Source organism: Anolis carolinensis, unplaced genomic scaffold, assembly GCF_035594765.1.
Source record: "Anolis carolinensis isolate JA03-04 unplaced genomic scaffold, rAnoCar3.1.pri scaffold_15, whole genome shotgun sequence".
NCBI lineage: Eukaryota > Metazoa > Chordata > Lepidosauria > Squamata > Dactyloidae > Anolis > Anolis carolinensis.
In genome coordinates, this window is record NW_026943826.1 from 11,443,722 (window position 1) to 11,459,163 (window position 15,442).

Here is a 15,442-nt window from a genome sequence, read left to right on the forward strand (position 1 = left end):
AACTTGTATCCATTTAGCTTTGACTTTGGGAGATAATAATAATAACAATAATGCAACTCATATCCATTTAGCTTTGACTTTGGGAGATAATAATAATATAATATAATAGTGCATTTAGCTTTGACTTTAGGAGATGATGATGATGATAATGATAATAATAATAATAATAGTGCAATTAATCTCCACTGAGCTTTTAGATGGTTTGGAGCAATAATAATACTATTTTTGCACCCAGTGCATGGCTGCTTCCAGGCTTCCCGCCCTTGGGCCTCCAAAAGGCGCCTTTTCCAGCTTCTGTCCTGGGAGGAAAGGGTTAAAAAGGCCACTTCCCCCTTCCATAGAGACCCATTCATCCCTGGCCGAGGGAAGCAGAGGAGCCAGATCTAAGCCAGAGGCACAGGCTCTTCCTTGGCCACCTTCGAACCCAGATCCAGGCAGGTAAGGGGAGAAAAACCCAGGAATTGGGGTTTTTAAGGGACCCAAACTCTCCAGAACCCCCCTCTCTTTGCAATGGTATCGCCCAGTGCCCTGTTTACTCCAATGCAGCTTGGAAGATTCCATTGCAAACTATAGGGGAGGGGGAAATTATTTAATTCAAGACTATGAGATCCAGAGAGCTTTAGTTTGCTAGACAACAAATCCCATGTTGAAACAGAGCGGGTAATAAATAAAAATCTTATTATTGTATTATTATTATTGTTGTTGTTGTTGTTGTTGTTAAGAGCCTCCAAAGCGCCCAATGTCCTATCCTTTGCTGCCATCAAGTGGCCAGGTCGAGATATTGCAGCCTGTTTAAACAGCTCTGTAATAAGGAGCCATAGGGTTAAGCTACATAGGCGCCTCTTGTGGCCAAGTGGGAAATTGCACCGCTTTGTTATATATTTTTTCCCCATTTCCTTCATTACTTATTTATTATTATTCGTTATATTCATTGTTGTTGTTATTATTATTATTACTATTATTATTATTATTATTAACCGTGTCAAAAGCAAAACCACAAGCCCCATTTCTTGGGACTGGCTCGGCGTCTCGTGGAGTTTCTCATCTGGTCTTAGGCTGCCACTTTTGGACTCTCGCTTGCTGAGGAGTTCCCGAGAGAGAGTTGGCCGCCCGCAAGGACGTTGCTCAGGGGACAGTGACCAGATTTGTTACCATCCTGTGGGACACTTTTCGCATGGGAAGCTGGAGCTGACGGGCAGGAGCTCCCCCCGCTCCCCCAGATTCGAACCCGGGCTCCAGACTCAGATCCAAAACTACACGACATGGAAAAAAAATATTGTATGGACCTAGGCATGTCACGCTCTCTCAGCCTCATAGGTATGCAAAGCTGGAGCTGACGGGTGGGAACTCACCCCGCTCTCCTAGATTCGAACCCGGGCTCCAGACTCAGATCCAAAACTCCGCGTCATGGAAAAACGTATCGTGTGGACCTAGGCATGTCACACTCTCTAAGCTTCACAGGGAGGCAAAGCTGGAGCTGACGGATGGGAGCTCCCCCTGCTCCCCTAGATTCGAACTCGGGCTCCAGACTCAGATCCAAAACTCCACGTCATGGAAAAACATATCGAGTAGCCCTAGGCATGTCACACTCTCTCAGCCTCGTAGGGAGGCAAAGCTGGAGCTGACGGGCGGGAGCTCACCCTGCTCCCCTAGATTCGAACCCGGGCTCCAGACTCAGATCCAAAACTACGCGTCATGGAAAAACATATCGAGTAGTCCTAGGCATGTCACACTCTCTCAGCCTCGTAGGGAGGCAAAGCTGGAGCTGACGGGTGGGAGCTCACCCTGCTCCCCTAGATTCGAACCCGGGCTCCAGACTCAGATCCAAAACTACGCGTCATGGAAAAACATATCGAGTAGTCCTAGGCATGTCACACTCTCTCAGCCTCGTAGGGAGGCAAAGCTGGAGCTGACGGGTGGGAGCTCACCCTGCTCCCCTAGATTCGAACCCGGGCTCCAGACTCAGATCCAAAACTACACGACATGGAAAAAAAATATTGTGTGGACCTAGGCATGTCACGCTCTCTCAGCCTCATAAGTATGCAAAGCTGGAGCTGACGGGTGGGAACTCACCCCGCTCTCCTAGATTCGAACCCGGGCTCCAGACTCAGATCCAAAACTACACGACATGGAAAAAAAATATTGTGTGGACCTAGGCATGTCACGCTCTCTCAGCCTCATAGGGAGGCAAAGCTGGAGCTGACGGGCGGGAGCTCACCCTGCTCCCCTAGATTTGAACCCGAGCTCCAGACTCAGATCCAAAACTACGCGTCATGGAAAAACATATCGAGTAGTCCTAGGCATGTCACACTCTCTCAGCCTCGTAGGGAGGCAAAGTTGGAGCTGACGGGTGGGAGCTCCCCCTGCTCCCCTAGATTCGAACCCGGGCTCCAGACTCAGATCCAAAACTCCAATTCGTGGGGGGAAAAGGTAATTAACCACCCGTTGTATCACGCATTCCCTGAGGTCCAGAGGTGTCAATGCAATTAGGAAAGGTCCGCATCACACCACCATCTCTGGATATAAAGAAAAGCACGTCGGGACTTGTTGTCTCTTCTAATCAGAGGAAATCGAGATCACCAGCTCCGCCTGAGATGCTGGGAAATGTGGAGGAAACTGAGTCGCAAAGCAGACCGGAGACAATGGCCTTCCTCAAGGAGGCCTTGCGAGTGCGGCCTCTCTTCCCCAAGAGGAACCTTCTCTGACCACGATGGCTGCTGTCTTGCCAAACTACGTCTCCCAGGATTCCATAGCAAGTTCAAGTGGGGTCAAACGGAATTGTTGATACACCCAGGGACATATATTCTCCTCCATCTCCATCACCATCTCCTTCTACATCTTCTTCATCTTCATCTCCATCTCTTCCTCCTTCTTCTCCTTTTCCATCTACATCTCATTCTTCTCCATCTCTTCCCCATCTCCTCCACCATCTCCATCTCTTTCTTATCCATATCCATCTCCTTCTCCTTCTTCTTCATCTCCTTCTCCCCGCTTCCTCCATCTCCATCTCCTTCATCTTCATCTCCTTTTTCTTCTTCTTCATCTCCTTCTCCATCTCTTCCTCCTCCTTCTCCTTCTTCATCTCTTTCTTATCCATCTCCTTCTCCGTCTCCTTCTTCCTCCTTCTCCATCTTCATCTCCTTCTCCATCTCCTTCATCTCCATGTCTTCTCCTCACCATCTCCTTCTCCATCTCTTTCTTTTCCATCTCTTCCATCTCCGCCTCCATCTGCATCTCATTCTTCTCCATCTCCTTCTCCATCTCCTTCTCCATCTCCTCCATCTCCTTCATCTTCATCTCCATCTCTTCCTCCTCCTCCTTCTTCTCTTTCTCCATCTGCATCTCATTCTTCTCCATCTCCTTCTCCATCTCTTTCTTTTCCATCTCCGCCTCCATCTGCGTCTCATTCTTCTCCATCTCCTTCTCCATCTCCTCCATCTCCTTCATCTTCATCTCCACCTCTTCCTCCTCCTTCTCCTTCTTCATCTCTTTCTTATCCATCTCCTTCTCCGTCTCCTTCTTCCTCCTTCTCCTTCATCTTCATCTCCTTCTCCATCTCCTTCATCTCCATGTCTTCTCCCCACCATCTCCTTCTCCATCTCTTTCTTTTCCATCTCTTCCATCTCCGCCTCCATCTGCATCTCATTCTTCTCCATCTCCTTCTCCATCTCTTTCTTTTCCATCTCCGCCTCCATCTGCATCTCATTCTTCTCCATCTCCTTCTCCATCTCCTCCATCTCCTTCATCTTCATCTCCATCTCTTCCTCCTCCTCCTTCTTCTCTTTCTCCATCTGCATCTCATTCTTCTCCATCTCCTTCTCTTTCACCATCTCCTTCATCTCCATTTCTTCTCCTCCTTCTTCATCTCCTTCATCTTCATCTCCATCTCCTCCTCCATCTCCTTCTCTTTCTCCATCTCCTTCATCTCCATGTCTTCTCCTCACCATCTCCTTCTCCATCTCTTTCTTTTCCATCTCTTCCATCTCCGCCTCCATCTGCATCTCATTCTTCTCCATCTCCTTCTCCATCTCCTTCTCCATCTCCTCCATCTCCTTCATCTTCATCTCCATCTCTTCCTCCTCCTCCTCCTTCTCTTTCTCCATCTGCATCTCATTCTTCTCCATCTCCTTCTCCATCTCCTTCTCCATCTCCTCCATCTCCTTCATTTTCATCTCCATCTCTTCCTCCTCCTCCTTCTTCTCTTTCTCCATCTGCATCTCATTCTTCTCCATCTCCTTCTCCATCTCCTTCTCCATCTCCTCCATCTCCTTCATCTTCATCTCCATCTCTTCCTCCTCCTCCTCCTTCTCTTTCTCCATCTGCATCTCATTCTTCTCCATCTCCTTCTCCATCTCCTTCTCCATCTCCTCCATCTCCTTCATCTTCATCTCCATCTCTTCCTCCTCCTCCTTCTTCTCTTTCTCCATCTGCATCTCATTCTTCTCCATCTCCTTCTCCATCTCCTTCTCCATCTCCTCCATCTCCTTCATTTTCATCTCCATCTCTTCCTCCTCCTCCTTCTTCTCTTTCTCCATCTGCATCTCATTCTTCTCCATCTCCTTCTCCATCTCCTTCTCCATCTCCTCCATCTCCTTCATCTTCATCTCCATCTCTTCCTCCTCCTCCTTCTTCTCTTTCTCCATCTGCATCTCATTCTTCTCCATCTCCTTCTCTTTCACCATCTCCTTCATCTCCATTTCTTCTCCTCCTTCTTCATCTCCTTCATCTTCATCTCCATCTCCTTCTCTTTCTCCATCTCCTTCTCCTCTTCCTCCATCTCCATCTTCTCCTGACAGAAGAGTGTTGGGCTGGGTGGCCTTTGGGGGTCTTCTATGGTTCTGATCTCATCGTCATCAAACAGATGACATTCCGACTGACATTCAGGCTCCAGGGAGGAAGGGATCCCCTCGGCCTCTTCTAAAGCTCACTAACTCTTCCTCATTGAGGACTGCGGACTTGAACGGCGTGAGGTTGGCTTCCAACCCTGACCTCAAAACAGCCCCATCCATGCCTTGGCTGGGCCAGGAAGCCTTGCCCGGTTTCCCTCCCTGCCACGCTTGCTTGGCTGCTTCAGCGTGTGCAAGAGCTCAACGCAACTCCTTGTCCTCATCGCCTTGGAGACCGGGACGCTACAAGTCCTACTACGGAGCCTCCACCCCGGGGCCTTTGTGCCGGACAGGTAGGAGGCATTGCCCACCTTCTCTCAATCTCTCTTTCCAGGAGTAAAAAAATAATATTATTTTGCTCTTGTTTACTTAGGCCTTTGAACTTCTCTTTCTTCTCTTTGGCATTTCTATTTGTTGTTTGTCTCCAAAGAGAGCCGTTCTTCCTTTCATACGATCCTAGAGTCCCCAAAAGCCCCCTTGTCGAAAGACACAACCCGATCCCTCCCGACAGATGGCCGTCCAGCCTTCGTGAGCCTACATTTAGCATCTCCTGGCACTTTCGAATGCTGTTCTTATGGTATCACTTTAGTCACGGATAGAAAAGGAATGTGTCATGGCCGGAATCACTGGGTTGATGTGAGTCCAGCCCTGTTCCAGAAGCATTCTCTCCTGACATTTCGCCCACATCTACAGCAGGCATCCTCATAGGTTATGTGAGGTCTTTGTATTGTCGAAGGCTTTCACAGCCGGGATCACTCGGTTGCTGTGAGTCTTCTGGGCTGTCTGGCCATGTCCCGGTAGCATTCTCTCCTGACATTTCAACCACATCTACGGCAGGCATCCTCAGAGGTGTGTGAGGTCTTATGTATTGTCAAAGGCTTTCACGGCTGGCATCAGTGGGTTGCTGTGTGTCTTGTGGGCTGTCCAGCCATGTCACGGTAGCACTCTCTCCTGATGTTTCGCCCACATCTACGGCGGGCATCCTCAGAGGTGTGTGAGGTCTTATGTACTGTCGAAGGTTTTCACGGCCGGGATCACTGGGTTGCAGTGAGTCTTCCGGGATGTCCAGCCCTGTCCCGGTAGCATTCTCTCCTGACTTTTCGCCCACATCTATGGCGGGCATTCTCGGAGGTTGTGAGGTTTGTCAGAAACTAGGCAAGTGGGGTTTAAATCTTGTCTGCTGGAGGCAAGTGTGAACGTTGCCACTGGTCGCCTTGATTAGCACTGAATGGCCTTGCAGCTTCAAGGCCTGGCTGCTTCCCCCTCCTTGGTTGGGGCAGCCTTAGCCCATTCTCTTATTATTTTAACTCGCTGTTTCACTCTTATACGGCGGTTTCTATTGAATGACTATATCGTTGATCAAATAAAAATAAAATATATTATTTAAAAATATTTTTTTAAATATTTTATTTAAAAATAAAATTATTATTATTATTATTATTTTATTATGACACAGCAAACAAGATAGATATGCTGGATTTCGTATCACAAAATCAGTTTTGTCAAGGAACTTTCCATGCAATGCTTCGTCAGCTCTAGTTTGTAGTGCGGTTTTCTTGTACTGCTTTTTTGTCTGCTGTGCTTTGAGGAGTTTCTGATTTTTGACTTCAATCAAAGCAGGTTCTTCACTTTGCTTTATTATTATTATTATTATTATTATTATTATTATTATTATTATTATTTTATTATGACACAGCAAACAAGATAGATATGCTGGATTTCGTATCACAAAATCAGTTTTGTCAAGGAACTTTCCATGCAATGTTTTTGTTGTGCCAGCTTTCAGCTCTAGTTTGTAGTGCGGTTTTCTTGTACTGGTTTTTTGTCTGCTGTGCTTTGAGGAGTTTCTGATTTTTGACTTCAATCAAAGCAAGTTCTTCCCTTTGCTTGACATATTCTGCCAGGGCATGTTCTTCTTCTTTGACTGCTTGTTTTACTTGCAAGAGTCCTCTGCCCCCTGATCTTCTAGGCAGATATAGCCGGTCAACATCACTGTGAGGGTGCAGTGAATGATGAATGGTCATGAGTTTTCTTGTTTTTCTGTCCAAATTGTCCAGTTCCGCCTGTGTCCAGTTTATGATGCCAGCAGCATATCTTATGACAGGTATGGCCCAGGTGTTTATGGCCTTGATGGTGTTGCCTCCATTGAGCTTGCTTTTGAGAATTATTATTATTATTATTTTATATTATTATTATTATTATTATTATTATTATTATTATTATTATTATTATTATTATTTTATTATGACACAGCAAACAAGATAGACATGCTGGATTTCGTTTCACAAAATCACAAGTGGAACACTTCCCAAGTGTCTAGGACTGTGTGATGTATTTTCGGATGATGCGCGTAGATCCCAGTCGGGTGGCCTTTTGCAGTTGGCAGATTGTAATTTTGTCAATGTCTATTGTTTCCAAATGCCGGCTGAGATCTTTTGGCACGGCACCCAGTGTGCCCATCACCACCGGGACCACCTGCACTGGTTTCTGCCAGAGTCTTTGAAGTTCAATCTTGAGGTCCTGAGAGCGGCTGAGTTTTTCCTGTTGTTTTTCACCCGGGATGGCGACATCAATGATCCAAACCTTTTTCTTTTCCACAACTGTGATGTCTGGTGTGTTGTGTTCCAGAACTTTGTCAGTCTGGATTCAGAAGTCCCACAGTATCTTTGCGTGCTCATTTATCAATACTTTTGCAGGTTTGTGATCCCACCAGTTCTTTGGTACTTGAGGCATAAGTTCCAATGAATCATTTGGGCCACAGAGTTGTGCCTCTGTTTGTAGTCTGTCTGTGCAATTTTCTTACAGCAGCTGAGGATATGATCCATGGTTTCGTCGGTTTCCTTGCACAGTCTGCATTTTGGGTCATCAAAAATTCTTATTATTATTATTATTATTATTATTATTATTATTATTATTATTATTATTATTATTATTATAGCTGGCCTTGATTGTTGAATGTCTGCAATTCCCAGCCTCCGGTTCCGTCTGGAGCCGAAATGGCAACTGTTCCGGCTAATGAGTTCTTCGGGGCTTTGTTTCTAAGGGCGAATCCTCCGAGGAGCGTGCGATCCCTCGGCGATCGTGGTCGGGTAGATTCAATAAGTTGTAATTAATTAGACGTTGTGCCATATGGCACCCGCGTTGTCTTGCAATGGCACAAACAGGGAGCTGCTCACCTCCCTTTAAGAACTCTTGCCACCTTTCCGAGGCAACGTCTTGGCTGCTGGGATTTGTAGTCACCCGTTCACTGGTTTTGGGACGTTGTTCTGCTTCGGGTGATATAATAATTGGGTGATCCTTGGTCCCAATTGGATCTCCAATGGGAGTTAGCTGGTGGCTTCTATTCCGGTTGCTGTTTGAGGTGCTGAACCTTTTTTCAGCACCTTGGAGAGTTCTCACAAAGTCCATCTACTTGAACTTCCATGACTCAGTGCTGTAGAATCGTCGCTCAGCGAGATCCATAAGAAGACATTCGAAATGTCATACGACCCCAATATCCACTGGTAAAAGTTACCTGCGGTTTCGATTATTTGCACCCAATGAAAGGTGTCGCTCAGCTGGTTAGTAGCCAGCTGCAATAAATCACTACTCACCAAGATCAAAGCTCAGATCGGATTGAGCTTCCGACCATTAAATAGCCTAGCTCGCTGTTGACCTAAGCAGCCCGAAAGACAGTTGCATCTCTCAAGTAGGAAATTTAGGTACCGCTTTATTTACGACACCATGAAAAACTGCCGAGAATGAGGAAGTACTCCCATCAAGGGCTCGGGTGTCACAGGTGGACTAGGGTCAGATTAAGCTCCCGACCATTGATAGCCTAGCTCGCTGTTGACCTAAGCAGCCCGAAAGACAGTTGCATCTGTTGAGTAGGAAATTTATTATTATTTACGACACCATGAAAACTGCCAAGAATGAGGAAGTACTCCCATCAAGGGCTCGGGTGTCACAGGTGGACTAGGGTCAGATTAAGCTCCCGACCATTGATAGCCTAGCTCGCTGTTGACCTAAGCAGCCCGAAAGACAGTCGCATCTCTTGAGTAGGAAATTTATTATTATTTACGACACCATGAAAACTGCCAAGAATGAGGAAGTACTCCCATCAAGGGCTCGGGTGTCACAGGTGGACGGCCCGAGCCCTTGATGGGAGTACTTCCTCATTCTTGGCAGTGTTCATGTTATTGTAAATTAGTTAAATGAAGCTGGAAAATGTGGAATGGCCTCTGTGTCCGTCTATATATGTCGTATGTCTAACGGCATTGTATGTTTGCCATGTCTATGTGTGCGTTGTGATCTTTCTTTCAGGGCCGTTTATCCTCCTTCCGATCGTCCTCCGGTGAAAATGTCCCGGTCCTCCCCAGCGGATGAAGGCACCACCTTTGAGCATCTCTGGAGCACCCTGTAAGTGTCTCCTTCACCTGCGATCCTTGGGACTTGTTTCTGTATCCGGGAGAGCAACTTGAGTGGAGACTTAATTGACGTTGTCGCCTCTCTCCAGGGAGCCGGACAGCACTTACTTCGACCTTCCGCAATCGGGACCCAGAACGGGCAGCGAGACCCCGAACCGGACCGAAGTCACGATGGACGTTTTCCAGATGAGGAGCATGAACACTTCAGTCATGGTAAGTGCATAAGGTTGTGAGTAACGTTGGCAGGGCTCTTGGACATGTTCATGGAAAGTAGGAAACACTGGGATGTCTATGGTGGAGGGAAAAAATCAGTAAGGCTCTTGGACATCCCAGCTACACATATATGTATTTTCACGTTTATTACGTGTATAGATTATGGCGAAATTTTGAAACACCTTGCTCGACATTCTTGCGTGATTATTTTTTAGATTGTTCATATCTTTGACAGACATAACCAACTTTATGTAACACGTGGCAAAGACTCGGTGTGTTAAAATACCGCATGGATCAATGTCGGAGCGTGTCGAAACGTGCTGGGGCATGCCCGAGCAAGCCCGAACACGGCTGCGAGATTTTAGCTGGCTTCCATCGCAACACAGCTTAATACAACTGGAGTTGTATTCGTGAATGAGCACTTCGTATCTCTAAAACCGAGAAGGCTGAAGACCTCGACAATGGCTATCAAAGTGGTGTCAAAGTGGAGCAATGCTACAGTGTAGATGCACTCCATTGGGTTCCCGTTGGAGCTTCCAAAAGGTGTGCATGGCTACGGGTCCCAATGCTTTCGAGTCCAACGTGCCAGTGTTTTGGCTCAAGTGTTTTGGCTCTTTTGCTCCTCTGTGTTTCCTCAGCTTTGTTTGCTTCTTCCAAGTGAGGCGTCACTCTCCGGAGTCCACACTCGACACTCCGTTTCAGGTTGGGGCCGTGTCTGCGTTCACGTGTCTTGTGTGTTCGCTTGTGTACAAACAAGACCACGAGCGGAAGATACAGAAGCGCAACCTGCTCTTGGAAAGTGTCGATTTCTTCTCGTCGACCCTCCTGAGTAAAGACCTTTGTTTACTTCTTTCAAGTGAGGCGTTGCTTTCTGGAGCGCACTTCATTTCGGGTTGGGGCCATGTCTGCGTTCACATGTCTCGTGTGTTCACTTGTGTACGAACAAGGTGTGTTCGCAAGTACACAAGCGAACACACGAGACATGTCAGCGGAAGCTACAGAAGCACAACTTGCTCTTGGAAAGTGTCGATTTCTTCTCACCGACCCTCCTGAGGAAAGACCTTTGTTTACTTCTTCCAAGTGAGGCAACACTCCGTTTCGGGTTGGAGCTGTGTCTACATTCATGTGTCTTGTGAGTTTGTGTGTCTTGTGTACAAACAAGGCTGTGAGTGGAAGCTACAGAAGCGCAACCTGCTCTTGGAAAGTGTCGATTTCTTCTCGCCGACCCCCTTGAGAAAAGACCTTTGTTTACTTCTTCCAAGTGAGGCAACACTCGGTTTTGGGTTGGAGCTGTGTCTGCATTCACGTGTCTTGTGAGTTCGTGTGTCTTGTGTACAAACAAGGCCGTGAGCGGAAGCTACAGAAGCGCAACCTGTTCTTGGAAAGTGTCGATTTCTTCTCGCCGACCCCCTTGAGAAAAGACCTTTGTTTACTTCTTCCAAGTGAGGCAACGCTCTGTTTCGGGTTGGAGCCATGTCTGCATTCATGTGTCTTGTGAGTTTGTGTGTCTTGTGTACAAACAAGGCCGTGAGCGGAAGCTACAGAAGCGCAACCTGCTCTTGGAAAGTGTCGATTTCTTCTCGCCGACCCTCCTGAGAAAAGACCTTTGTTTGCTTCTTTCACGTGAGGCGTCGCTCTCCGGAGTCCACAGCTTGGGCGACGCTTCGATTCGGGCTCGTTTGCGCCCCTTGCGGGGATTATTACAGGCAACCAACCACCTCCAACCACGATTGGTACCGTCCAATACATCACCGGGCAAGTCTAGACCTGCCTTGCCACTTAATGAATAGTCATGAGAGCGGCAGAAGGGGTGGGCATGGGTTTTGTTGTTAGATGCAACCACGATGACAGGACCAAGGCGGCATTCGGGGAAGTGAGGCAAAGACGGACTTCACTCCTCTTCGCGATGTCTTTGCACACCTTGACCACATGAGTCCGGAAGAAAGGAACGTTCTGGCGACTCTCGGACTCCGCAGGAGCTAAAATGCTGTACGCCAGCCACCCCATGCAGGACTACGCCACGGTAGGTGACAACGTCTCTTTCGTATCCGTTCTCATGTGGTTGTGGCGCATTGCAGATGCCTTGGAATCTAGGGTAGGTTTGCAAGATGAAGTTGAAGATCTAGGGTAGGTTTGGAAGCCGAAGTTGAAGATCTAGGGTAGGTTTGGAAGCCGAAGTTGAAGATCTAGGGTAGGTTTGGAAGCCGAAGTTGATGATCTAGGGTAGGTTTGATTATCTAGGATAGGTTTGATGATCATGGGTAGGTTTGCAAGCCAACGTTGATGATCTAGGGTAGGTTTGCAAGCTGAAGTTGATGATCTAGGGTAGGTTTGATGATCTAGGGTAGGTTTGATGATCATGGGTAGGCTTGCAAGCCCAAGATGATGATCTAGGGTAGGTTTGCAAGCCCAAGTTGATGATCATGGGTAGGCTTGCAAGCCCAAGTTGATGATCTAGGGTAGGTTTGATGATCATGGGTAGGCTTGCAAGCCCAAGATGATGATCTAGGGTAGGTTTGATGATCTAGGGTAGGTTTGCAAGCCCAAGTTGATGATCATGGGTAGGTTTGATGATCATGGGTAGGCTTGCAAGCCCAAGTTGAAGATCTAGGGTAGGTTTGCAGGTCGAAGTTGAAGATCTAGGGTAGGTTTGATGATCATGGGTAGGCTTGCAAGCCAAAGTTGATGATCTAGGGTAGGTTTGATGATCATGGGTAGGCTTGCAAGCCCAAGATGATGATCTAGGGTAGGTTTGATGATCTAGGGTAGGTTTGCAAGCCGCAGTTGATGATCTAAGGTAGGTTTGCAAGCCGACATTGATGATCTAGGGTAGGTTTGCAAGCCAAAGTTGAATATCTAGGGTAGGTTTGATGATCTAGGGTAGGTTTGCAAGCCGAAGTTGATGATCTAGGGTAGGTTTGATGATCATGGGTAGGCTTGCAAGCCCAAGATGATGATCTAGGGTAGGTTTGATGATCTAGGGTAGGTTTGCAAGCCAAAGTTGATGATCTAAGGTAGGTTTGCAAGCCGACATTGATGATCTAGGGTAGGTTTGCAAGCAGAAGTTGGATCTCAAGGATGCATTGCTCAATGCAACTATGTCATGCAGCAGCAACAAATCTAGATATGATTGGATGCAACATTAATAGGAGCATAGGTTGAGGGAAGTCATGATCCCACTCTCTTCTATTTTGGTCACATCACACCGGGAATAATGTTGTTGCGAAGCAATTCAAGGAGATGGAGAAGATGGAACATAATAATAATAATAATAATAATAATAATAATAATAATAATAATAATAATACAACAGCCAGCAGAGTGTCTGCTGTGGACTCATCTTGTTGTGTTTCAAATAATAATAATAATAATAATAATAATAATAATAATAATAATAATAATAATAATTCGACTTGTTATTTTGTGATACGAAATCCAGCATATGGAACATAATAATAACAGTCATTATTATTATTATTATTATTATTATTATTATTATTATTATTATTATTATTATTACAGCCAGAAGAGTGTCTGCTGTGGACTCATCTTGTTGTGTTTCAAATAACAACAACAACAACAATACTAATAATTCGACTTGTGATTTTGTGATATGAAATCCAGCATATACATGCATCTTGTTTGCTGTGTCATACTGTGCTTTTGTAAATTAATAATAGAATAATAATAATAATTGAATAATAGTAACAATAATTGAATAATAGAGTCTTACTTATCCAACATAAACGGGCGGCCAGAACGTTGGATGTAAAATAATAATCGAATAATAATAATAATTGAATAATAATATCAATAATTGAACAATAGAGTTTCACTTATCCAACATAAACGGGCCGGCTGAATGTTGGATAAGCAAAAATGTTGGATAATAAGGAGGGAATTACGGAAAAGCCTATTAAACGTCAAATTACGTTATGATTTTACAAATTAAGCACCACAACAAATCGACGGAAAACGCAGTTCAATAGACGGGATCCTTGCAAGAGTTGGAGCGGCATAACCGCTCCGCGGAGCAATTACCTCCTAAGGTTATGAGAAAACACACGCGTTGCACACACAACACGGCATCGGAGGCGGGAACGCTGGCGCACGGCAATTAGTCCAACGGTTCGGAATCCGCTCCGTTATTGTGCTGTGGTTTTAAGTCGATTCTGACACATTATCATATGGGATTTTTGTGGCAGTAAATACTGAAAAACGAACCCAACTTTGGAATCAAGGCAACGTGTCACGACTTGGGATTGCCAAAACCTCACCCGATGTTGCGCTATAATCGCTTTTGCATATTTTTTTTTAATGTGCCCGCCTGAGCCATCCCTGTCTTGGAGACCTCCAAGCGCGCCTGCGTCTCCCACAATATCCTCTCTGTTCAGCCAGCAACGGGTGGAATTTCGGGGCAAGACGCGACTCGCGCCGGCACCAAACACCTCTCTTCGCCCCGAAAATATGCGCTCGGGAGCCACCTGGCCCTTTGGCACCATGGCCCGGCAAAAGACGGGTCTGGTCCCAAATTGTGTGGAATCGTGTCTGGTTGGTTTGCTGCCGTGCCACGTTATCGCCATGCTCAGAGTACACTGGTTCAGGGACGGAGCCACATCTAGAGCTATACACATATAACAAAAGTGGAAATAGGTCACTATGTGTGTGGCTCCCACGGCTCAGGAGACATCAACAGCCAGGCGCCTCCTCCAGAGTAAGAATGGGAAATTGCCTTAGAAAGAGTGTGTGTTTGTGTGGCATATGTACCTGCAGCCGAGCGCCTCTCCTCTAGAGTAAGAACAAGTAAGAAGCCTCCTTAAAGCACACACCTGCCTGCAGCTGAGCACCTCTCTTCTACAGCAAGAATGAGAAGTTGCCTCCTTGCCTTAGAAAGAGTGCGTGTTTGTGTGGCATATGTGCCTGCCTGCAGCTGAGCGCCTCTCCTCTAGAGTAAGAACAGGTAAGAAACCTCCTTAAAGCACACACCTGCCTGCAGCTGAGCACCTCTCCTCTAGAGCAAGAATGAGAAGTTGCCACCTTGCCTTACACAGAGTGCGTGTTTGTGTGGCATATGTGCCTGCCTGCAGCTGAGCGCCTCTCCTCTAGAGTAGAAACAGGTAAGAAACCTCCTTAAAGCACACACCTGCCTGCAGCTGAGCACCTCTCCTCTAGAGCAAGAATGAGAAGTTGCCACCTTGCCTTACACAGAGTGCGTGTTTGTGTGGCATATGTGCCTGCCTGCAGCTGAGCGCCTCTCCTCTAGAGTAAGAACAAGTAAGAAGCCTCCTTAAAGCACACACCTGCCTGCAGCTGAGCACCTCTCTTCTACAGCAAGAATGAGAAGTTGCCTCCTTGCCTTAGAAAGAGTGTGTGTGTGTGTGGCATATGTGCCTGCCTGCAGCCGAGTGCCTCTCCTCTAGAGTAGAAACAGGTAAGAAACCTCCTTGAAGCACATACCTGCCTGCAGCTGGGCACCTCTCCTCTAGATTAAGAATGAGAAGTTGCCTCCTTGCCTTAGAAAAAGAGCGCCTCTCCTCTAGAGTAGAAACAAGTAAGAAGCCTCCTTAAAGCACACACCTGCCTGCAGCTGAGCACCTCTCGTCTAGAGCAAGAATGAGAACTTGCTTCTTTGCCTTGGAAAAAGTGTGTGTGTGTAGCGCATGTGCCTGCAGCCGAGCGCCTCCTCTAGAATAAGAATGAGAACTTGCCTCCTTGCATTGGAAAGAGTGTGTATGTGTGTGTGTGTGTGTGGCGCACACGCCTGCCTGCAGCCGAGGACCTCTCCTCTAGAGTAGAAACAGGTAAGAAGCCTCCTTAAATCACACGTCTGCCTGCAGCTGAGCGCCTCCTATAGAGTAAGAATGAGAACTTGCCTCCTTGCCTTGGAAAAAGTGCATGTGTGTCGCACATGACTGCCTGCAGCCGAGCACCTCTCCT

At 46.6% G+C, this 15,442-nt stretch overlaps 2 protein-coding genes across 5 annotated transcripts in view; one reads left to right on the forward strand and one right to left on the reverse strand.

The window, feature by feature from the left end:
• The first annotated feature begins 341 nt into the window (after positions 1-341).
• Positions 342-15,442, forward strand: part of tp73 (tumor protein p73) — a 43,811-nt gene continuing 28,710 nt past the window's right edge. Inside the window, exons 1-3 of one of the 4 annotated variants that reach the window (XM_062965615.1) lie at positions 342-438; positions 9,189-9,284; positions 9,382-9,505. In XM_062965615.1, the coding sequence (XP_062821685.1) occupies positions 9,226-9,284; positions 9,382-9,505 (183 nt within the window). In that variant the 5' untranslated portion in view covers positions 342-438; positions 9,189-9,225. Of the gene's footprint in view, positions 439-5,127; positions 5,180-9,169; positions 9,285-9,381; positions 9,506-10,995; positions 11,529-15,442 lie in introns of those variants that run through there. The other 3 variants (XM_062965616.1, XM_062965614.1, XM_062965617.1) reach the window with 3 other exon arrangements.
• On the reverse strand, positions 3,422-7,098 carry LOC134294467 (golgin subfamily A member 6-like protein 24). The gene has a single exon (XM_062965625.1). It carries the CDS (start codon positions 4,695-4,697, stop codon positions 3,483-3,485), a length of 1,215 nt encoding a protein of 404 aa, XP_062821695.1. The 5' UTR covers positions 4,698-7,098; the 3' UTR covers positions 3,422-3,482.